At 47.9% G+C, this 25,724-nt stretch overlaps 1 protein-coding gene across 1 annotated transcript in view; it reads left to right on the forward strand.

Annotated features, from left to right (window-relative positions):
- Window positions 1–2,102: 2,102 nt before the first annotated feature.
- Window positions 2,103–25,724, forward strand: part of JADE2 (jade family PHD finger 2) — a 374,376-nt gene continuing 350,754 nt past the window's right edge. Inside the window, exon 1 of the mRNA XM_069763847.1 lies at window positions 2,103–2,722. Within this exon, the coding sequence (XP_069619948.1) occupies window positions 2,504–2,722 (219 nt within the window). The 5' untranslated portion in view covers window positions 2,103–2,503. The remainder of the gene's footprint in view (window positions 2,723–25,724) is intronic.

Below are 25,724 nucleotides of genomic sequence, written 5' to 3' on the forward strand. Positions count from 1 at the left end.
TTTCTGATTTTAAAATAATTTTTCAAGCTGGTGTTATAAAGTATTCTAATTTACTGAGATAATGACTTTTGGGCTTTCATTGGCTGTAAGCCATAATCATCAACATTAACAGAAATAAACACTGGGAATAGATCACTCTGTGTGTAATGACTCTGTATAACATATGAGTTTCACTTTTTGTACTGAAGAACTGAAATAAATTAACTTTCTGATGATATTCTAATTTTGTGACAAGCACTTATCTGTGCACACAGTAATGCCATAGTACACACAGGTATTAGCCGCTCTCTTGTCCCTGGCATGCAGTTAGTGGCCAGGATCAGTAGGTACATATGTGCACACAGTAGTGCCACAGTACACACAGACACTGGCCGCCCTCTGGTCCCCAGCATGCAGTCAGTGGCCAGGATCAGCAGGTACATGTGTGCACACAGTAATTCCGTAGTATGTATAGTGTACGCAGACATTGGCCATCCTTAGGTCCCTGGCATGCAGTCAGTGGCCAGGATCAGCAGGTACAGTGTGCACACAGTAGTGCCATAGTATACACTGACACTGGCCGCCCCCTGGTCCCCGACATACAGTCAGTGGCACTCTCAGCAGGTACAGTGTGCACACAGTAATGCCATAGTATACAGGCACTGGCCGCTGCCTGGTCCCCGGCATACAGTGGCACTCTCAGCAGGTACAGTGTGCACACAGTGATGCCATACTATACACAGACACTGGCCGCCCCCCGGCATACAGTGGCACTATCAGCAGGAACAGTGTGCACACAGTAATGCCATACTATACACAGACACTGGCAGCTCCCGGCATGCAGTGGCACTATCAGCATGTACAGTGTGCGCACAGTAATGCCATACTATACACAGACACTGGCTGCTCCCTGGTCCCCGGCATACGGTGGCACTATCAGCAAGTACAGTGTGCATGCAGTAATGCCATACTATACACAGACACTGGCCACCCCCCCAGCATACAGTGGCACTATCAGTAGGTAGAGTGTGCGCACAGTAATGCCATACTATACACAGACACTGACTGCTCCCTGGTCCCCGGCATACGGTGGCACTATCAGCAAGTACAGTGTGCATGCAGTAATGCCATACTATACACAGACACTGGCCTCCCCCCGGCATGCAGTGGCACTATCAGCAGGTACAGTGTGCACACAGTGATGCCATACTATACACAGACACTGGCCTCCCCCCGGCATGCAGTGGCACTATCAGCAGGTACAGTGTGCACACAGTGATGCCATACTATACACAGACACTGGCCGCCCCCCGGCATGCAGTGGCACTATCAGCAGGTACAGTGTGCGCACAGTAATGCCATAGTATACAGACACTGGCCGTCCCTTGGCATACAGTGGCACTATCAGCAGGTACAGTGTACGCACAGTAATGCCATAGTATACACAGGCACTGGCCGCTCCCCCGGCATACAGTGGCACTATCAGCAGGTACAGTGTGCGCACAGTAATGCCATACTATACACAGGCACTGGCCGCTCCCCCGGGATAGTGGCAATATCAGCAGGTACAGTGTGCGCACAGTAATGCCATAGGTCCCCTGGCACACAGTGGCACTATCAGCAGGTACAGTGTGTGCACAGTAATGCCATAGGTCCCCCCGCACACAGTGGCACTATCAGCAGGTACAGTGCGCACAGTAATGCCATACTATACACAGGCACTGGCCGCCCCCGGCACACAGTGGCACTATCAGCAGGTACAGTGTGCACACAGTAATGCCATAGTGTACAGGCACTGGCCGCCCCCCGCATACAGTGGCACTCAGAAGGTACAGTGTGCACACAGTAATGCCATAGTATACAGGCACTGGCTGTCCCCTGGCATGCAGTGGAACTCAGCAGGTACAGTGTGCGCACAGTAATGCCATAGGTCCCCCCGCACACAGTGGCACTATCAGCAGGTACAGTGTGCACACAGTAATGCCATAGTATACAGACACTGGCCGTCCCCTGGCATACAGTTGCACTATCAGCAGGTACAGTGCGCACAGTAATGCCATAGGTCCCCTGGCACACAGTGGCACTATCAGCAGGTACAGTGTGCGCACAGTAGTGTGGTCGGTGACTTCCTCAGCCCTCGCCCCGCCCTGTCACCGTCCCTCTCATCAGATCCTGGATGGTGGAGGCAGCAGAGCCCAATAAGAAGTACGTCACTCGGCTCCTGAGCATCACTAGTGGAGGTGATGGGAGGAGGAGGAGGTGGGAGACTTCTAGAAGGACGCGCTCGGGGGGCACAAGTGAGCGGCCACCAGTAGTGCCCGAACTCCGAGGAGAGGGCGCCGCGGTGCCACACGAGTGTGACTAAAGTGCGTGCGGCGCTGAGTGTCGGGGAGCGGACCGGTTACACCCCCTCCCCGGTGGAGAGTGACACAGGGCGAAGTAAGCCGAGCAGCACCCACCCCCTTTCCCAGCAGAGCCGCCTGCAACCATTCATAGCAGCAGACACACGCACACAGAAATATGGATGTGCGGAGGGCTCCCGGCCGGAGGGGGCCGCAGCGGCCATTGCACCGGGGGCCGCGCACTCGGCTGTGACACACCGGAGTTACTTTGTCGCCGCCGCCGCCGTGTCCCTGGCACAGTATGTGGCGAGCAGGCTCCGGGGCTGCCCCGTGTTTTCCGTGGGATCCTCCCCTCTTCTAACCTGAGCGTCTCCCACAGCGCGGACAGCAGAGCCCGCAAGGTAAGAGCCGCGGGGCCCGGGTGTGCTGGAATGACGGCGGCAGTGGGCACGGCGCGGGGTGGCCAGGCAGAGGGGAGACATGGCAACTGCAACTTTTCCTCCCGCTGCCAGGGCTTGTTTACTGCTAAACTCCTTATTAATGACTGCGGCACTGGGCACCTCCTGCCCCGTCATGCTCGGTGCAGCGCCCGGGCACAGGCTGGCTCCATGCTGCTGCAGCCCGGCCCTCCATGTGCACTTGTGTGGCACACGTAACATGGCTGGCAGTGCCCAGGGCAGCACCAGGTGGAGGAGCGGGGCCCCATGCTGCCGCTGGGGAGCGCGCGGTGGGGGGCGTGGCTGGTGTTTACCTTCCGCCGCTCGCGGCTTCTCGGCAGCTGCCGCCTCGCCCGCGGGTGTGTGCCCTCTGCCAGCCTCGGACACTTGCCATCACTTTCCCGCTGGTTCAGGCTATGTTCACATAGGGGGCTGTGATCGGATTCAGACTCCAATCAGGGAGGAGGTGAAGGGGTTTATGGGGTCGGTTTATAAGTGGATCCGCTTCAACAACCACTTGTAGAAAGTCAGTGTGAACATGGCCTTAAGTAAGGTGAGCGGGTCATGTGGCACTGCCCAGGTGCCGCACTCATGGCCCCTGTGACCCCCTCATCACCAGGTTCCCATACACTGACCTCATTATAATGTGTGTAACGAGGATGGGCCTGTATGGGGAGGGGGTCTTGTGTTGGCACACTGCCTGTATTCTAGTTGTGACTGGTCCTGGTGGGAATGCCCTGTAGTGCCCTATTCCTTATGTGACTGGTCCTGATGGGAATGCCCTGTAGTGCCCTATTCCTGATGTGACTGGTGCTGGTGGGAATGCCCTGTAGTGCCCCTTTTCCTGATGTGACTGGTCCTGGTGGGAATGCCCTGTAGTGCCCTATTCCTTATGTGACTGGTCCTGATGGGAATGCCCTGTAGTGCCCTATTCCTGATGTGACTGGTGCTGGTGGGAATGCCCTGTAGTGCCCCTTTTCCTGATGTGACTGGTCCTGGTGGGAATGCCCTGTAGTGCCCTATTCCTTATGTGACTGGTCCTGATGGGAATGCCCTGTAGTGCCCTATTCCTGATGTGACTGGTCCTGATGGGAATGCCCTGTAGTGCCCTATTCCTGATGTGACTGGTGCTGGTGGGAATGCCCTGTAGTGCCCTATTCCTGATGTGACTGGTCCTGGTGGGAATGCCCTGTAGTGCCCTATTCCTGATGTGACTGGTGCTGGTGGGAATGCCCTGTAGTGCCCTATTCCTTATGTGACTGGTCCTGATGGGAATGCCCTGTAGTGCCCTATTCCTGATGTGACTGGTGCTGGTGGGAATGCCCTGTAGTGCCCCTATTCCTGATGTGACTGGTCCTGGTGGGAATGCCCTGTAGTGCCCCTATTCCTGATGTGACTGGTCCTGGTGGGAATGCCCTGTAGTGCCCCTATTCCTGATGTGACTGGTCCTGGTGGGAATGCCCTGTAGTGCCCCTTTTCCTGATGTGACTGGTGCTGGTGGGAATGCCCTGTAGTGCCCCTTTTCCTGATGTGACTGTTGCTGGTGGGAATGCCCTGTAGTGCCCTATTCCTGATGTGACTGGTGCTGGTGGGAATGCCCTGTAGTGCCCCTATTCCTGATGTGACTGGTCCTGGTGGGAATGCCCTGTAGTGCCCTATTCCTGATGTGACTGGTCCTGGTGGGAATGCCCTGTAGTGCCCCTATTCCTGATGTGACTGGTCCTGGTGGGAATGCCCTGTAGTGCTCCTATTCCTGATGTGACTGGTCCTGATGGGAATGCCCTGTAGTGCCCCTTTTCCTGATGTGACTGGTGCTGGTGGGAATGCCCTGTAGTGCCCTATTCCTTATGTGACTGGTCCTGATGGGAATGCCCTGTAGTGCCCTATTCCTGATGTGACTGGTGCTGGTGGGAATGCCCTGTAGTGCCCTATTCCTGATGTGACTGGTCCTGGTGGGAATGCCCTGTAGTGCCCTATTCCTGATGTGACTGGTGCTGGTGGGAATGCCCTGTAGTGCCCTATTCCTTATGTGACTGGTCCTGATGGGAATGCCCTGTAGTGCCCTATTCCTGATGTGACTGGTGCTGGTGGGAATGCCCTGTAGTGCCCCTATTCCTGATGTGACTGGTCCTGGTGGGAATGCCCTGTAGTGCCCCTATTCCTGATGTGACTGGTCCTGGTGGGAATGCCCTGTAGTGCCCCTATTCCTGATGTGACTGGTCCTGGTGGGAATGCCCTGTAGTGCCCCTTTTCCTGATGTGACTGGTGCTGGTGGGAATGCCCTGTAGTGCCCCTTTTCCTGATGTGACTGTTGCTGGTGGGAATGCCCTGTAGTGCCCCTATTCCTGATGTGACTGGTCCTGGTGGGAATGCCCTGTAGTGCCCCTATTCCTGATGTGACTGGTCCTGGTGGGAATGCCCTGTAGTGCTCCTATTCCTGATGTGACTGGTCCTGATGGGAATGCCCTGTAGTGCCCCTTTTCCTGATGTGACTGGTGCTGGTGGGAATGCCCTGTAGTGCCCTATTCCTTATGTGACTGGTCCTGATGGGAATGCCCTGTAGTGCTCTATTCCTGATGTGACTGGTGCTGGTGGGAATGCCCTGTAGTGCCCCTATTCCTGATGTGACTGGTCCTGATGGGAATGCCCTGTAGTGCCCCTTTTCCTGATGTGACTGGTGCTGGTGGGAATGCCCTGTAGTGCCCTATTCCTGATGTGACTGGTCCTGGTGGGAATGCCCTGTAGTGCCCCTTTTCCTGATGTGACTGGTCCTGGTGGGAATGCCCTGTAGTGCCCTATTCCTGATGTGACTGGTCCTGATGGGAATGCCCTGTAGTGCCCTATTCCTGATGTGACTGGTCCTGGTGGGAATGCCCTGTAGTGCCCTATTCCTGATGTGACTGGTCCTGGTGGGAATGCCCTGTAGTGCCCTATTCCTTATGTGACTGGTCCTGATGGGAATGCCCTGTAGTGCCCTATTCCTTATGTGACTGGTCCTGATGGGAATGCCCTGTAGTGCCCTATTCCTGATGTGACTGGTGCTGGTGGGAATGCCCTGTAGTGCCCCTATTCCTGATGTGACTGGTCCTGATGGGAATGCCCTGTAGTGCCCCTTTTCCTGATGTGACTGGTGCTGGTGGGAATGCCCTGTAGTGCCCTATTCCTTATGTGACTGGTCCTGATGGGAATGCCCTGTAGTGCTCTATTCCTGATGTGACTGGTGCTGGTGGGAATGCCCTGTAGTGCCCCTATTCCTGATGTGACTGGTCCTGATGGGAATGCCCTGTAGTGCCCCTTTTCCTGATGTGACTGGTGCTGGTGGGAATGCCCTGTAGTGCCCTATTCCTGATGTGACTGGTCCTGGTGGGAATGCCCTGTAGTGCCCCTTTTCCTGATGTGACTGGTCCTGGTGGGAATGCCCTGTAGTGCCCTATTCCTGATGTGACTGGTCCTGATGGGAATGCCCTGTAGTGCCCCTTTTCCTGATGTGACTGGTGCTGGTGGGAATGCCCTGTAGTGCCCTATTCCTTATGTGACTGGTCCTGATGGGAATGCCCTGTAGTGCCCTATTCCTGATGTGACTGGTGCTGGTGGGAATGCCCTGTAGTGCCCTATTCCTGATGTGACTGGTCCTGGTGGGAATGCCCTGTAGTGCCCTATTCCTGATGTGACTGGTGCTGGTGGGAATGCCCTGTAGTGCCCTATTCCTTATGTGACTGGTCCTGATGGGAATGCCCTGTAGTGCCCTATTCCTGATGTGACTGGTGCTGGTGGGAATGCCCTGTAGTGCCCCTATTCCTGATGTGACTGGTCCTGGTGGGAATGCCCTGTAGTGCCCCTATTCCTGATGTGACTGGTCCTGGTGGGAATGCCCTGTAGTGCCCCTATTCCTGATGTGACTGGTCCTGGTGGGAATGCCCTGTAGTGCCCCTTTTCCTGATGTGACTGGTGCTGGTGGGAATGCCCTGTAGTGCCCCTTTTCCTGATGTGACTGGTGCTGGTGGGAATGCCCTGTAGTGCCCCTATTCCTGATGTGACTGGTCCTGGTGGGAATGCCCTGTAGTGCCCCTATTCCTGATGTGACTGGTCCTGGTGGGAATGCCCTGTAGTGCTCCTATTCCTGATGTGACTGGTCCTGATGGGAATGCCCTGTAGTGCCCCTTTTCCTGATGTGACTGGTGCTGGTGGGAATGCCCTGTAGTGCCCTATTCCTTATGTGACTGGTCCTGATGGGAATGCCCTGTAGTGCTCTATTCCTGATGTGACTGGTGCTGGTGGGAATGCCCTGTAGTGCCCCTATTCCTGATGTGACTGGTCCTGATGGGAATGCCCTGTAGTGCCCCTTTTCCTGATGTGACTGGTGCTGGTGGGAATGCCCTGTAGTGCCCTATTCCTGATGTGACTGGTCCTGGTGGGAATGCCCTGTAGTGCCCCTTTTCCTGATGTGACTGGTCCTGGTGGGAATGCCCTGTAGTGCCCTATTCCTGATGTGACTGGTCCTGATGGGAATGCCCTGTAGTGCCCTATTCCTGATGTGACTGGTCCTGGTGGGAATGCCCTGTAGTGCCCTATTCCTGATGTGACTGGTCCTGGTGGGAATGCCCTGTAGTGCCCTATTCCTTATGTGACTGGTCCTGATGGGAATGCCCTGTAGTGCCCTATTCCTTATGTGACTGGTCCTGATGGGAATGCCCTGTAGTGCCCTATTCCTGATGTGACTGGTGCTGGTGGGAATGCCCTGTAGTGCCCCTATTCCTGATGTGACTGGTCCTGATGGGAATGCCCTGTAGTGCCCCTTTTCCTGATGTGACTGGTGCTGGTGGGAATGCCCTGTAGTGCCCTATTCCTTATGTGACTGGTCCTGATGGGAATGCCCTGTAGTGCTCTATTCCTGATGTGACTGGTGCTGGTGGGAATGCCCTGTAGTGCCCCTATTCCTGATGTGACTGGTCCTGATGGGAATGCCCTGTAGTGCCCCTTTTCCTGATGTGACTGGTGCTGGTGGGAATGCCCTGTAGTGCCCTATTCCTGATGTGACTGGTCCTGGTGGGAATGCCCTGTAGTGCCCCTTTTCCTGATGTGACTGGTCCTGGTGGGAATGCCCTGTAGTGCCCTATTCCTGATGTGACTGGTCCTGATGGGAATGCCCTGTAGTGCCCTATTCCTGATGTGACTGGTCCTGGTGGGAATGCCCTGTAGTGCCCTATTCCTGATGTGACTGGTCCTGGTGGGAATGCCCTGTAGTGCCCTATTCCTGATGTGACTGGTCCTGGTGGGAATGCCCTGTAGTGCCCTATTCCTGATGTGACTGGTCCTGGTGGGAATGCCCTGTAGTGCCCTATTCCTGATGTGACTGGTCCTGGTGGGAATGCCCTGTAGTGCCCTATTCCTGATGTGACTGGTCCTGGTGGGAATGCCCTGTAGTGCCCCTTTTCCTGATGTGACTGGTGCTGGTGGGAATGCCCTGTAGTGCCCCTTTTCCTGATGTGACTGTTGCTGGTGGGAATGCCCTGTAGTGCCCCTATTCCTGATGTGACTGGTCCTGGTGGGAATGCCCTGTAGTGCCCCTATTCCTGATGTGACTGGTCCTGGTGGGAATGCCCTGTAGTGCTCCTATTCCTGATGTGACTGGTCCTGATGGGAATACCCTGTAGTGCCCCTATTCCTGATGTGACTGGTCCTGGTGGGAATGCCCTGTAGTGCTCCTATTCCTGATGTGACTGGTGCTGGTGGGAATGCCCTGTAGTGCCCTATTCCTGATGTGACTGGTCCTGGTGGGAAATCCCTGCAGTGCCCCTATTCCTGATGTGACTGGTGCTGGTGGGAATGCCCTGTAGTGCCCCTATTCCTGATGTGACTGGTGCTGGTGGGAATGCCCTGTAGTGCCCCCTATTCCTGATGTGACTGGTCCTGGTGGGAATGCCCTGTAGTGCCCCTTTCCTGATGTGACTGGTCCTGGTGGGAATGCCCTGTAGTGCCCCTATTCCTGATGTGACTGGTGCTGATGGGAATGCCCTGTAATGCCCTATTCCTGATGTGACTGGTCCTGGTGGGAATGCCCTGTAGTGCCCCTATTCCTGATGTGACTGGTGCTGATGGGAATGCCCTGTAGTGCCCCTATTCCTGATGTGACTGGTCCTGGTGGGAATGCCCTGTAGTGCCCCTATTCCTGATGTGACTGGTCCTGGTGGGAATGCCCTGTAGTGCCCCTATTCCTGATGTGACTGGTGCTGATGGGAATGCCCTGTAGTGCCCCTATTCCTGATGTGACTGGTGCTGATGGGAATGCCCTGTAGTGCCCCTATTCCTGATGTGACTGTTGCTGGTGGGAATGCCCTGTAGTGCCCCTATTCCTGATGTGACTGGTCCTGGTGGGAATGCCCTGTAGTGCCCCTTTTCCTGATGTGACTGGTCCTGGTGGGAATGCCCTGTAGTGCCCCTTTTCTTTTCGTGATGTGAGATGTGCTGTCAGTTATCCAGAAGTGTGCCCAGTCCTTCTTCACAGCTGTTCAGCCCATGTTATTACACCTTGTAGGGCAGTGTTCCCCCAACTCCAGTGCTCGCGGCCCCTCACACGTAATTTTTCAGGAATTCCCTAGCATTGCCTGGGTAGTATAAGGAAACCAAGAAGACGAGATCTGCTGGGGACACTTGTATGGTTCATGCTTGGGAAGCCATGACCCAGTATTACATTAGCTGGATTTCTGGTCACCAGTAACATCTCTGCTTTCATGCTTGTTTCATGCACTAGGTCCAGTGTGCTGGTTCTGGTGTGATGGCGGCTCAGCACTACATCATTCTTGTTCTATAGTTTGTCACTGACCACAGGACAGGACAGGGTGCAGAAGTGGTGTGCTGTCATTTGTGTGGCGCCCTCTGCTGGACTTGCTGCCCTCACTGACACCTGACCCTGTACCCGGCACTGTACTTTTTCTGTTGCTGCAGTTTTAAATGGGCCTAACATTTGATCCCTTCATGCCCGACTGTCTTCCTACGCATGCAGTCACTAAGGGGTTAGCCCAGCTTTCTTGTGTTTCGCAGTTGGCATAATAGTTAATGACGGCATTGAACTCTCTGTGTGGGTTGTCCTGCTGTGAGGGTCCCCTCTGAATGGAGGACCTGCTGGGTGTGATCCCCCTCCGATGCTGTGCAGGGACGGCCACTGCTGGTGTGACTACAATCTCCATTTTGTTGGGTTGCATATCATTGAGTAATCTTAGGTAGCAGATAATTTTGCTTGCTGCTGCCCTGGCACAGCACGGTGAAGCCAATAGTAGTTTCCCTGACATTCTGCAGAGCTGGTGGGGAAAGCGTGACCCAGTGATTGGTGGAAGCGGCAGTGCTGGCGGATTGGCTGCACACTAAGTGGGAAGGTGTGGAGGGGAAGTGTTTCTTGTGCTCAGATGTCAGGGTGTGTGACGCTGGTGTGTCATAAGCTTATGTCACATTACATTGCAGGACGCCCAGGAGCTGGCTGTGTGCAGGCAAACTGCTGATGGCTCTCATGGACCTCAGCGTAGATAGTAAAGGACTGCACCTGATGTGTTGGTGGTCCTCCGGTATAGCGGCCTCCTCACCTCGGATCTGTTGTGGTGTGCTCGCCATAAACATGTCCCTGTGTAGTCATAGTGTCCCATGTACTAATAACTGCGCCACGCTTTGTCCTTTTATGTGTAAGATGCCTGTGTGGAGCAGCACAGCCTGAGGGAGCGAAGAAGGACACCGTGCTGCAGGCATGGCCAGGCCCCGTAGTGCTGCTCATAATTCCACTATATGGCTTATCATTTGTCTGCGCTTTCATACCGTGATATATTGATTGGGTCATGGAGCTAGTGGTACAGTCATTTCTTCAGTGTGCCTGGGACCGTTTTTTTTTTTTTTTAACATAGGTTGCATACTGTTCTTGCTGCTGTGATCAACCTCCCCTTGATAAAGCGAGCAGTATTGCAGCAAAACGCGCGTCGGGGTGGCACGCAATTCAGGGGACTTCGGTACCGGGTAAGAGAACCACTATGTGTTATCTCCTATGTGAGCTTTGATGCCAGTTGGCACTATTTGGATGTTTCTCCAGGGATTCCCCATAGGTTGGTCTGAACCTCGGGCTCACCAAAAGTCTGGCCCCTATGTAATAGCCAGATTAGGCATGACGCTGTGATAGTGGGTCAAATTAACAGGCTTGATGGTTCTGGGGTTTTGATGCGGTAGATCTTTCCTTCCACACTACTATGTACAAGTATTTATGTGAGTTTTACCTTTATAGTTATAGATATGGTACTGGATGTCAGTTAATGGTGTCCGCATTTGGTGTATTTTTGTGTGTTTTTTATTGAATCTTTCAATAAACTTTGTATATTTATTATTTTTTTTTTTTTTAAATAACGCTCCTGTGTCCTCCTTTTGGAACATGATCATTTTGGAGTTGTGTATATATATAGGGGCCAGGACACAGTTCTTGGCTACCTTTCAATATGAGTCTGGGTTTGCAGGTATTGTGTGGCCTAAATGTGGTACTATGACCTTTGGCATCCAAGCCACACAAGTGACTATTCGAAAAAGCCTATCCCTGATGGATCCTTCCCTGTATGTGTGTAGGAGATACCGGTCAGTCATGGGAGGCTTCAAGCTTTCAGTCGTAGTGGTGGGCCGATGTAGCTTCTGTTACTGCTCAGTGCACAGTGGGGGGGCTGTAGCCACGCACCCGTCACTGACTGACAGCCAGCTCACTATATGGCAGTACAAGGGGCCACTGTTCACTGTGCACTGAGTTGTGACTGAAGCCAGACCTCCATGACTAATAGCCGGAGGCTGCTGGGAGTAATACAGTTAATTTCCTCTCTGCAGTAGGGCTCTCTGTGCAGGCACAAAACAGCTTAAGGACTCTCTTAACCTGCAGATTAACCCCATATCTGCAGGTTAAGTATGTTTTTTTTTTTACATGTCAGTTTCTCTTTAATTGATATTCAAATAGGTAGAAGAGTCAATGTTTGTGATTGGTGTATAGCTCCACAGGACTCACATTATGTTGTGTTAAAGTGAGAAAACGTTCTATATTCAGCAGTAAACGCTTCGCCTACCAGCTCAGGTACTCCTGTGGTCCCCTGCTGGTCTCGGTTTACAGTACACCAGTCACGCACCATTATAAAATATCAACTATGGAGTAGACAGCGATTGTCCACAGCAGTCACATGACATCAATATCATCATCACCATGTATTACCGTAACTATTCACTATATATATACACGGTTCACTAGATTACTGGTAGTAAAACGGGGCTCCCAAGCCTACATTTGGACTGGGATTAAATGAAGCTGTGGTCACTTATGCAAACTGGCACTTCATTATGTACAGGACTAATGGAGAAGCAATTTTTTTAAACTTTTTAATTAACCATTAATTTCCTTTAGTGAGCTTTTATTTTTTTTAAACTATGGTAAAATATTATGTATGAGATAATGTGTCCATGTGACATACCTTTAACCCCTTCATGCCGCGGCCCTTTTTCATTTTTGTCTTTTCGTTTTTCGCTCCCCTCCTTCCCAGAGCCATAACTTTTTTATTTTTCCGTCAATATGGCCATGTGAGGGCTTGTTTTTTGCGTGCCGAGCTGACGTTTCTAATGATACCACACTTGTGAAGATATGCTCTTTTGATCGCCCATTATTGCATTTGAATGCAATGTCGCGGCGACCAAAAAAACCGTAATTCTGGCGTTTCAAATTTTTTTCTCGCTACGCTGTTTAGCGATCAGGTGTATGCTTTATTTTTACTGATCGGGCGATTCTGAACGCGGCGATACCAAATATGTGCAGGTTTGATTTTTTTTTTAATTATATTTTGGATGGGGCGAAAGGGGGGTGATTTAAACTTTCATATTTTATTTTTTTTCATATTTTTAAAAACATAATTTTTTTTACTTTTGCCATGCTTCAATAGCCTCCATGGGAGGCTAGAAGCTGGCCCCACTCGATCGGTTCAGCTACATAGCAGCGAACATCAGATCGCTGCTATGTAGCTGAATTGCAGGTGTGCTATGAGCGCCGACCACAGGGGGGCGCTCACAGCAGGCCGGCATCAGTAACCATAGAAGTCTCAAGGACCTCTATGGTTACCATCCTGACACATCGCCGACCCCCGATCATGTGACGGGGGTCGGCGATGCGCTCATTTCCGGCCGCGCAGCCGTTAAGTGCCGCTGTCAGCGTTTGACAGCGGCATTTAACAGGTTAATAGCTGCGGGTGAATCGCAATTTCACCCGCCGCTATTGCGCGCACATGTCAGCTGTAGAAAACAGCTGACATGTTGCGACTTTGATGTGGGCTCACCGCTGGAGCCCACATCAAAGGGGGAGACACCACATGTGCAGTAATAGTACTGCTCATGTCTTGAAGGGGGTTGTCCTGCAAACAAAGTACATTTTAATCAATAGATCTTTCAATAAAAATAAGTTCCACGTTTGGATGTGTTAAACAGAACCTGTCAGCAGGACTAGTACTGTGGAATTACCACAGTTTTTATGCGGAATTTGTGCGGTTTTACACCTGCGGATTCCTATTATGGAGCAGGTGTAAACCGCTGCGGAATCCGCACAAAGAATTGACATGCTGTGGAATGTAACCCGCAGCGTTTCCGCACATTTTTTTTCCGCAGCATGGGCACTGTGGATTGCGTTTTCCACAGGTTTACATTGTACTGTGAATGCATGGAAAGCTGCTGCGGACCCGCACCGTGTGCACATAGCCTAAATGTTCCCCTGCTGTGTAATGGCCGTGTCTGACCATACAGGAAGAGGGTCTGATCGTACCACAGCTCCCGGGCAGGAAGCAAAAGAGAGGATACAGACATTACAGCATGGAGATCAATAAATAATTCATTCTATGAGGTAAAATCTGTTTTTAAACAGGCAGTGAAATGTTTTACCTCACAAATAGCAGGTATGATCCCCTGCTGTAATGTCTGTATAGTCTTTTGCTTCCTCTACTGCCCAGGAGCTGTGGTACGTTCAGGCCATGTCCCTGTATGGTCAGACACGGCCATGGTTACAAAAGCCCCACTTACTATGCCAAATAAATCACACATGACAACCAGAATCATTGTGGAATAAAATGGCTGAGGCGTTTATTTTGAGTTACTCTTTAAAATTTATTTCATTCCATCACAAAGAATAATCCATTTAAATTGAATAAACTGAATTAAATCATACCAACAATACCAAATCCACCCGGAAACGCAAATAAACGACACGACAGCCATAACCCCTTCATGACCGTGGGATTTTCCATTTTTCCGTGTTCGTTTTTCGCTTCCCTCCTTCCCAGAGCCATAACTTTGTTATTTTTCCGTCAATATGGCAATGTGAGGGCTTATTTTTTGCGAAACAACTTGTACTTTTGAATGACATCATTGGTTTTAGCATGTCGTGTACTAGAAAACGGGAAAAAAATTCCAAGTGCGGTGAAATTGCAAAAAAAGTGCAATCCCACACTTGTTTTTTGATTGGCTTTTTTTACTAGGTTCACTAAATGCTAAAACTGAGCTGCCATTATGATTCTCCAGGTCAGTACGAGTTCATAGACACCTAACATGACTAGGTTATTTTTTATCTAAGTGGTAAAAAAAAATCCAAACTTTGCTAAAAAAAAAAAAAAATTGTGCCATTTTCCGATACCTGTAGCGTCTCCACTTTTTCATGATCTTGGGTTGGGTGAGGGCTTATTTTTTGCGTGCTGAGCTGGCGTTTTTAATGATAGCATTTTGGTGCAGATACGTTCTTTTGATTGCCCGTTACTGCATTTCAATGCAATGTCGCGGTGTCCAAAAACCATAATTCTGGCGTTTTGAATATTTTTCTCTCTACGCCGTTTAGCGATCAGGTTAATCCTTTTTTATTGCTAGATCGGGCGATTCTGAATGCGGTGATACCAAATATATGTAGGTTTGATTTTCTTTTTTTTTTTTTTTTTTCTTTATTTTGAATGGGGCGAAAGGGGGTGATTTGAACTTTAATATTTTTTTTATTTTTTTCACATTTTTTTAACTTTTTTTTTAACTTTTGCCATGCATCAATAGCCTCCATGGGAGGCTAGAAGCTGGCACCACTGGATCAGCTCTGCTACATAGCAGCGAACATCAGATCACTGCTATGCAGCAGAAATGCAAGTGTGCTATGAGCGCCGACCACAGGGTGGCGCTCACAGCAGGCTGGCATCAGTAACCATAGAGGTCTCAAGGACCTCTATGGTTACCATTCTGACGCATCGCTGACCCCCGATCATGTGACGGGGGTCGGCGATGCGCTCATTTCCGTCTGGAAGCGCCGGTTAAATGCCGCTGTCAGCGTTTGACAGCGGCATTTAACTAGTTAATAGCGGCGGGTGAATCGCGATTTCACCAGCCGCTATTGCGGGCACATGTCAGCTGTTCAAAACAGCTGACAAGTCCCGGCTTTGATGCGGGCTCACCGCCGGAGCCCTGCATCAAAGCGGGGGTTCTGACCTCGGACGTACTATCCCGTCCGAGGTCAGAAAGAGGTTAAATAAAATAATAAGAAATGAAGGGAAGAAGGGATCTTCGTCAAATGACTGATGGTAAACTGCTCAAACAGCTGATTATATAGAACAATTGTTCCCGCATTTTTTACTGACAACCAATCAAAATAAAGATAAAAGTGCGGGAAGAAAACCAGATAAAACCAGAAAAAACCTGCTCATGCATTAGCACAGCTTACCAGAAATGTACCGTATTTTTGGGTGTATAATACGACTGGGTGTATAAGACGACCCCCAACTTTTCCATATAAAATATGGAGTGTGGGATATACTCGCCGTATAAGACGGCGGTCATCTTATACGCCGGGTGTCGTCTTATACGGCGTGTGCGGTCCGGATAGTTCCCAGGGTCTGGAGGAAAGGAGACTCTCCTTCTGGCCCTGGGATCCATATTCATGTAAAGAAAAAAAAAAAAAAAAGTCTAAAAAGAAAAAATATGGCTATAGTTACCTTCCGATGGCCCCCGACTCTCAGCGGTGCCAGCGGCGGCCTCCGTTCCCAAGGATGCATTGCGCGAAGGATCGGAGATGATGTCGCGGCGTATAAGACGATCCCCGACTTTTGAGAAGATTTTCAGGGGTTAAAAAGTCATCTTATACGCCGGAAAATATGGTATTAACCCTTTGAAAATTGTCAATTTAAAGCAATAGGACCACAAAACACATATATCCTCTGGGGGCTGTGTTATCATGCGACCGCCCCTTGTAATTTCAAGGGGAGGGCGTCCATTACACAGTACATAGCAGAGGAACATTTATAAGATTTTCTCAGCACAGGAACATTTTTTTAAGACATCCAATGGTGGAAGCTGCTATTATTCCAAGATCTATAGAGTAAAATGTACTTTTGTTCTTGGGACCTCTTTAACAGGCACTGATACTGGACAGCTTTCTCTAAGGGCTCATACTCACTTGCACGACACTGGGATGAGTCTTGCACGTCAATACCCAGCGCGGCTGCATGTATTCCTATGTGGCCGCACGCTCCGATCTGAGTGCCGGGTGCAGCGCTGGGTAATGCCATGTGAGACTCATCCGAGTCTCGCGCAAGTGGGTATGAGCCCTAAGGCTCCCATCCCCATCAGCTGAAAGTCGGGTGTAACCATTGGCCATCTGATGAGTATGGGGGCCCCCACTCTACCTAGAGAAATAATGTTGGAGAAGAGAAGTTGAACTCTCACTGTCCGATCCTCCTTTTCATAGATAATAATCTACTCCCACAGTGTTTGGTAGTGTCTTTCTCCTCACTCCCCATTGAAAAGAAGTGCATGCTTGACCAAGCTGAACACTCCGGTATGGGGGAGTCGTTACCGATATCTGATAGTCTGCCGAACGAATGTTTGGCTGACCGGTATCTCCTGTGTATGGCCACCTTTAGGTCCCTAGGTGGGAGCAGTAATGTGCACCATGACCGTGCTGATGGGAAGATTAGAAAGGGAACCCCTTGTATTTGAAGGTTTCTCCTCCTTGGTGCAGGAGTGTACCTGTCATTCACAGTGATGCTTTTGCATTGCATCTTTTAGGAATTGCCCTCCACGGGTGGCCACACGCTAAAGGTACCTTCACACATAACGATATCGTTAACGATATCATTGCTTTTTGTGACGTAGCAATGATATCGTTAAGGAAATCGTTATGTGTGACAGCGACCAACGATCAGGCCCCTGCTGGGAGATCGTTGGTCGCTGAACAAAGTCCAGAACTTTATTTCGTCGCTGGATCTCCCGTGGACATCGCTGGATCGGCGTGTGTGACACCGATCCAGCGATGTCTTCACTGGTAACCAGGGTAAACATCGGGTAACTAAGCGCAGGGCCGCGCTTAGTAACCCGATGTTTACCCTGGTTACCAGCGTAAAAGTAAAAAAAACAAACACTACATACTTACCTTCCGGTGTCTGTCCCCGGCGCTGTGCTTCTCTGCACTGTGAGCGCCGGCCAGCCGGAAAGCAGAGCGGTGACGTCACCGCTCTGCTTTCCGGCCGCTGTGCTCACAGTCAGTGCAGGAGGAGTGCAGAGAAGCTGAGCGCCGGGGACAGACAGCGGTAGGTAAGTATGTAGTGTTTTTTTTTTTTTTTTTTTTACTTTTACGCTGGTAACCAGGGTAAACATCGGGTTACTAAGCGCGGCCCTGCGCTTAGTAACCCGATGTTTACCCTGGTTACCCGGGGACTTCGGGATCGTTGGTCGCTGGAGAGCCGTCTGTGTGACAGCTCTCCAGCGACCAAACGGCGACGCTGCAGCGATCCAGATCGTTGTCGGTATCGCTGCAGCGTCGCTTAATGTGAAGGGGCCTTAAGGGGTTGTAATAGCATTACTATCCGTATTGATATTGACATTGTAGCATTTTAGCAGAAATGTATGCAGGTCTTAGTATACTGCTTTTCTTCTAAAACAATGTCTAGTTTACATTATTTTTGATCACACACGTGACTGATCCCGGAATATAGAAAAAAGTTGAAGAAAGGCGTTGTGTAGGTGTTTTCACACGTTGTCTGTGTCATTGTGAGAGGAATGAGTTGCGTGTAATATTATGCTACCTTTCTTACTGCTCACTTCATTAGGAGGATGGTGTTCTGTTTTTTTTCCAACATAGATACACATACATGTAACACAGAAACATAAGAGAAGGATTGCCAGACCACATACATGGGAGCTTATTTCCCTATTATCACAAAATAGACCTAGAGCAGCAAAGATTGGACCAAGGAGGAACTATAATCATCCTGTACAGTCATGGACAAAAATTTTGAGAATGAGACAAATATTAATTTTTCCAAAGTCTACTGCTTCATTTTTTCTAATGGCCATTTGCATATACTCCTGAATGTCAGAGTGATCAGCTTAACAGCATTTACTGTACTTGCAAAGTCAATATTTGCCCAGAAAATGAACTTTAACCCCCAAAACACATTTCAACATCATTGCAGTCCTGCCTTAAAAGGAGCTGCTAACATCTTTTTAGTGATTGATCCATTAACACAGGTGTGGGTGTTGATGAGGACAGGGCTGGCGATCAATCAGTCATGATTAAGTAAGAATGACATCACTGGACACTTTAAAAGGAGGCTGGTGCTTGGTATCATTGTTTCTCTTCAGTTAACCATGGTTATCTCTAAAGAAACACGTGCAGCCATCATTGCACTGCACAAAAATGGACTAACAGGGAAGAGTATCGCAGCTACAAAGTTTGCACCTCAGTCAACAATCTATCGCATCATCAAGAACTTCAAGGAGAGAGCTTCCATTGTTGTCAAAATGGCTCCAGGGCGCCCAAGAAAGACCAGCAAGAGCCAGGACCGTATCTTAAAACTGTTTCAGCTGCGGGATCGGACTACCAGCAGTGCCGAGCTTGCTCAGGAATGGCAGCAGGCTGGTGTGAGTGCTTCTGCATGCACTGTGAGGCGGAGACTCAAGGCCTGGTTTCAAGGAGGGCAGCAAAGAAGCCACTTCTCTCCAGAAAAAACATCAGGGACCGACTGATATTCTGCAAAAGGTACAGGGAGTGGACTGCTGAGGACAGGGGCAAAGTCATTTTCTCTGATGAATCCCCTTTTCGCTTGTTTGGGACATTTGGAAAACAGCCTATTCGGAGAAGAAGAGGTGAGTGCTACCACCAGTCTTGTCTCATGCCAACTGTAAAGCATCCTGAAACCATTCATGTGTGGGGTTGCTTCTCAGCCAAGGGAATCGGCTCACTCACAGTCTTGCCTAAAAACACAGCCATGAATAAAGAATGGTATCAGAATGTCCTCCAAGAGCTACTTCTCCCAACCGTCCAAGAGCAGTTTGGCGCCCAACAATGCCTTTTCCAGCATGATGGAGCACCTTGCCATAAAGCAAAGGTGATAACTAAATGGCTCATGGAACAAAACATAGAGATTTTGGGTCCATGGCCTGGAAACTCCCCAGATCTCAATCCCATTGAGAACTTGTGGTCAATCATCAAGAGACGGGTGGACAAACAAAAACCAACAAATTCTGGCAAAATGCAAGCATTGATTATGCAAGAATTGACTGCTATCAGTCAGGATTTGGTCCAGAAGTTGATTGAGAGCATGCCAGGGAGAATTGCAGAGGTCTTGAAGAAGAAGGGTCAACACTAGTGTTGAGCGATACCGTCCGATACTTGAAAGTATCGGTATCGGATAGTATCGGCCGATACCCGAAAAATATCGGATATCGCCGATACCGATATCCGATACCAATACAAGTCAATGGGACATCAAGTATCGGAAGGTATTCTCATGGTTCCCAGGGTCTGAAGGAGAGGAAACTCTCCTTCAGGCCCTGGGATCCATAGGGATGTGTAAAATAAAGAATTAAAATAAAAAATATTGATATATTTACCTCTCCGGTGGCCCCTGAACTCAGCGCGGGTAACCGGCAGGCTTCTTTGTTCAAAATCAGCGCTTTTAGGACCTGAGAATCACGTCCCGGCTTCTGATTGGTCGCGGGCCGCCCATGTGACCGCCACGCGACCAATCACAAGCCGTGACGTCATTCGCAGGTCCTTAACGCGCTCATTTTTTAAAAATGAGCGCGGTAATGACTTTCAAAGACGTAGCGGCTTGTGATTGGTCGCGGCCACGCGACCAATCACAAGCCGCGACGTCACCGCAAGCTATTAACGCGCTCATTTTTAAAAATGAGCGCGTTAATCGCTTTCAAAGACGTAGCGGCTTGTGATTGGTCGTGGCCACGCGACCAATCACAAGCCGCTACGTCTTTGAAAGCCATTAACGCGCTCATTTTTAAAAATGAGCGCGTTAATAGCTTGCGGTGACGTCGCGGCTTGTGATTGGTCGCGTGGCGGTCACATGGGCGGCCCGCGACCAATCAGAAGCCGGGACATTATTCTCAGGTCCTAAAAGCGCTGATTTTGAACAACGAAGCCTGCCGGTTACCCGCGCTGAGTCCAGGGGCCGCCGGAGAGGTAAATATATCAATATTTTTTATTTTAATTCTTTATTTTACACATCTCTATGTATCCGATACCGATACCCGATACCACAAAAGTATCGGATCTCGGTATCGGAATTCCGATACCGCAAGTATCGGCCGATACCCGATACTTGCGGTATCGGAATGCTCAACACTAGTCAACACTGCAAATATTGACTTGCTGCATTAACTCATTCTAACTGTCAATATAACCTATTGGTACTCATAATATGATTGCAATTATATTTCTGTATGTGATATAAACATCAGACAAACACTAATAAAAACCAGAGGGCAGCAGATCATGTGAAAATATAATTTTGGTGTCATTCTCAAAAAGTTTGGCCATGACTGTACAACTGTACATTGTAACCCTTTCCATAGTAGAAGAAATGGGTTTGGGTTATATGTTTACATATTTTCACCCAGTAGTCAAGTAATAATGCATTACTATCCAGAGGGGTCTTCCACTCTGACATAATACTGAAAGCTGGCCGCTGATAATAATTGTGTCCATATTTGAGCCCTGTTTGTTAGGTAATCCCTAAATGTGTTGTGGCTGTCGAACAGTTCCAAGACATGCAGGCGTAGGGACCCAAACATATTTTTCAAGCACGCCGAAGAAACTCGGCACATGAGCATGCACAGATAACACCTTATCCAGCACGTTCGCCCATCACTAGTAGTGACCAATTAGAACCCAGCTTTATTTTTTTTTTTAAACAAGTAGAGTATAATAAAAGCTGTACTGTGATTGGCTTTTAGACAATTTTGAGGAATCTGTCCCTAGGCTGCTTTCAGATGGTCATATCTCACAATCCATATTTGGACCTCAATGCCAAGACTAACCGCTGGTCTCCTGACCCAGAACCTATAACCTCATATATGACTGTAAGTTTGGATCGGGTGACCCGTAGCCAAACCAAGCACGTCTGTGTACACACCGTGAAATATGGCCAACCCAGACTTACACTAAGCGACTTACCAACGATCACGACCAGCGATACGACCTGGCCGTGATCGTTGGTAGTCATTGTGTGGTCGCTGGGGAGCTGTCACACAGACAGCTCTCTCCAGCGACCAACGATCCGGGGAACAACTTCGGCATCGTTGAAACTGTCTTCAACGATGGGGAAGTCCCCGGGTAACCAGGGTAAACATCGGGTTACTAAGTGCAGGGCCGCGCTTAGTAACCCGATATTTACCCTGGTTACCATTGTAAAAGTAAAAAAAAAATCACTACATACTCACGTCCCCCTCCGTCGGCTTCAGCGCCGGCAGTAACAGCGGTGACGTCACCGCTGTGCTCTGCTTTATGGCCAGCGCTGACAGTCAGTGCGGGACACTGACGGCGGGGGACGTGACAGACATCGGGGGACGTGACAGACATCGGAATGTGAGTATGTACTGTTTTTTTTTTTTTTTTTGCATAAATATATGCAAGCCAGACTGTGAAAACGTACAATACACACTATATTCTAGGGCACATGATCAATGTTTATCCTTATTGGCACCAACTGTACCAGTCTGACACCTGCATTGCCTCCGCACAGCTCTTACAGCACAGTCTTACTAGCGCTACGCATTACTGAAATTTGTAAATAAAGCTACCGAAACTAAACAACACATATTACCTTTGAAGCGTGATGCACCCTGTGTGTAGCTGCGTGGCACAATACACCTTGCCACAAGAATATAGTGTGTATTGTACGTGTTCACCGTCTGGCTTGCATATATTTTTTTGCTCATTTGGGGTAATTTTGATGGCTATTGGTGCCAGATATAATATACAAGTGTATTACTGTTTGATGTGAGTACAGATAGGAATTATTCCAAGCAGGACAACGGTGCTTTTGCATAATGTTTACCATTTCTGGATTATTCCTAAGCACTAAGAGCATTATATGATAGGTGGGCACCACCAAAGTCTGTATATGGTGATGCTGGTCTGAATTGGCAGCTACTGTTTTTTGGGCACCCACACACAATCTTGGGATGTACCATTATTTTTTATTTATTTTTATGAGTTTGTTCGGGATTATTCCAAGCGAGATACCATTGTGGTTCAAACTTGCACAAATGTGTACTACCTTTTGATTAGCCCTAGGTAACAGGTGGTGATATATGTGTCAGTAATCAACTATAGCCCATTTTTTGCTTTTGCACTAAATTATGAGATGAGAGATATATATATATATATATATATATATATATATATATATATATATATATATATATATTCTCGAAGTATTTTCTCAGCATGCTCTACGCATAAAGTAACTATCAATAAGTATTTTCTTAGCATGCTCTACGCATAAAGCAAATATCAACAATTAAGGGAGTGCTTTTTTATTGGAATTTATTTGAAGCCTAAATTAGGCCCAAGGTTACGATGGGCTCTTTAGAGGTCCTCTGTTCAATGTTGTTTTCTATCTAATGCATCTCCGCTAGTGAACAGATTATACTTATTAGGCCGGCGTCACACATGCGAGTTTTACGGACGTAAGAGCGCAGAATCTACGTCCGTAAAACTCGCAAAAAATACGGCACAATTATTCTCTATGCCCCTGCTCCTATCTGCCGTATTTTACTGATCAGTATTATACGGCTTTCTACGGCCGTACAAAATCGCAGCATGCTGCGTTTGTCACCGTACTGCGCAAGAAATACGCCAATGAAAGTCTATGGAAGCGTGAAAAATACGGATTACACACGGACAAGCAGTGTGACTTGCGAGAAATACGCAGCGCTGTTAGAGAGAAAAGCCGGTAATTCAGTGCGGTGTACAGTAAAATCACACTGACAGCTTACAGTAGAATAGGTAGAATAAATGTGTACACATAGAATAGGTATATATATATATATATGTCAGTGAGACACATATATGTATATATATTAATATTTATTCCAGCGCTAGACAGCTTGAAAGCCGGTAATTCAATTACCGGCTTTTTCCTTCTCCTTCCTAAAACCCGACATGATTTGAGACATGGTTTACATACAGTAAACCATGTCTTCTCTCCATTTTTTTTGCAGATTCCACACTACTAATGTCAGTAGTGTGTATCTGCAAAATTTGGCCGTTCTAGCTCTTAAAATAAAGGGTTAAATGGCGGAAAAAATTGGCGTGGGCTCCCGCGCAATTTTCTCCGCCAGAGTAGTAAAGCCAGTGACTGAGGGCAGATATTAATAGCCTGGAGAGGGTCCATGGTTATTGGCCCCCCCCTGGCTAAAAATATCTGCCCCCAGCCACCCCAGAAAAGGCACATCTGGAAGATGCGCCTATTCTGGCACTTGGCCACTCTCTTCCCATTCCCGTGTAGCGGTGGGATATGGGGTAATGAAGGGTTAATGCCACCTTGCTATTGTAAGGTGACATTAAGCCTAATTAATAATGGAGAAGTGTCAATTATGACACCTATCCATTATTAATCCAATTGTAGTGAAGGGTTAAATAAAACACAAACACATTATTTAAAATTATTTTAATGAAATAAAAACAATGGGTGTTGCAGTATTTTATTCAACGCCCAATCCAGTCACTGAAGACCCTCGTTCTGTGAGTAAAAAAACATAATAAACCAACAATATACTTACCCTCCGCAGATCTGTAACGTCCAACGATGTAAATCCTTCTGAAGGGGTTAAAACATTTTGCAGCAAGGAGCTGTGCTAATGCAGGCTGCTCCTCCTCGCTGCAAAACCCCAGGGAATAAGGCTAAAAATAGATCAATGATCTATATTTAGCTTTATTTGCGGTGAGGCGCCCTCTGCTGGCTGTTCATAGATCGTGGGAAATTACCTAGAAAGCCAGGGAGCTTTCTAGGTAATTTCCCACGATCTATGAACAGCCAGCAGAGGGCGCCTCACCGCAAATAAAGCTAAATATAGATCATTGATCTATTTTTAGCCTTATTCCCTGGGGTTTTGCAGCGAGGAGCAGCCTGCATTAGCACAGCTCCTTGCTGCAAAATGTTTTAACCCCTTCAGAAGGATTTACATCGTTGGACGTTACAGATCTGCGGAGGGTAAGTATATTGTTGGTTTATTATGTTTTTTTACTCACAGAACGAGGGTCTTCAGTGACTGGATTGGGCGTTGAATAAAATACTGCAACACCCATTGTTTTTATTTCATTAAAATAATTTTAAATAATGTGTTTGTGTTTTATTTAACCCTTCACTACAATTGGATTAATAATGGATAGGTGTCATAATTGACGCTTCTCCATTATTAATTAGGCTTAATGTCACCTTACAATAGCAAGGTGGCATTAACCCTTCATTACCCCATATCCCACCGCTACACGGGAATGGGAAGAGAGTGGCCAAGTGCCAGAATAGGCGCATCTTCCAGATGTGCCTTTTCTGGGGTGGCTGGGGGCAGATATTTTTAGCCAGGGGGGGGCCAATAACCATGGACCCTCTCCAGGCTATTAATATCTGCCCTCAGTCACTGGCTTTACTACTCTGGCGGAGAAAATTGCGCGGGAGCCCACGCCAATTTTTTCCGCCATTTAACCCTTTATTTTAAGAGCTAGAACGGCCAAATTTTGCAGATACACACTACTGACATTAGTAGTGTGGAATCTGCAAAAAAAATGGAGAGAAGACATGGTTTACTGTATGTAAACCATGTTTCAAATCATGTCGGGTTTTAGGAAGGAGAAGGAAAAAGCCGGTAATTGAATTACCGGCTTTCAAGCTGTCTAGCGCTGGAATAAATATTAATATATATACATATATGTGTCTCACTGACATATATATATATATATATATATATATATATATATATATATATATATATATATATATATATATATATATATATATATATATATATACCTATTCTATGTGTACACATTTATTCTACCTATTCTACTGTAAGCTGTCAGTGTGATTTTACTGTACACCGCACTGAATTACCGGCTTTTCTCTCTAATATATGTGTCTACTGATATATATATATATATATATATATATATATATATATATATATATATATATATATATATATATATATATATATATATATATATATATATATATATATAGTATATATATAGACAGTATATATATATATATTTTCTTTTCTTTTTGGGACACATGGATCACTTCTATAGCGGTATGTTGGTTTTGCTAGCCTGCGAGAAAACCACGCAGTACGGATGCCATACGGATTACATACGGAGGATGCCATGCGCAAAAAACGCTGACACACCCTGCCTACGGAGGAGCTACGGACCACTTTTTTCGGGACTTTTCAGCGTATTACGGCCGTAATATACGGACCGTATTGTTTTACGCTGTGTGTGACGCCGGCCTTACTATTTGAAACTCACAAATTTGGAGTTTTTTCTATTTTTTGCTTGTTGTGTGTACTTACCTGCCATTATTGTTATTTCAGAGGCACTAATTTTATTATATGTTGTATGTCTATTTCAATAAAGTTATAACTTTTTATCAAAAATCAACAC

This window comes from Ranitomeya imitator, chromosome 4, assembly GCF_032444005.1.
Source record: "Ranitomeya imitator isolate aRanImi1 chromosome 4, aRanImi1.pri, whole genome shotgun sequence".
NCBI lineage: Eukaryota > Metazoa > Chordata > Amphibia > Anura > Dendrobatidae > Ranitomeya > Ranitomeya imitator.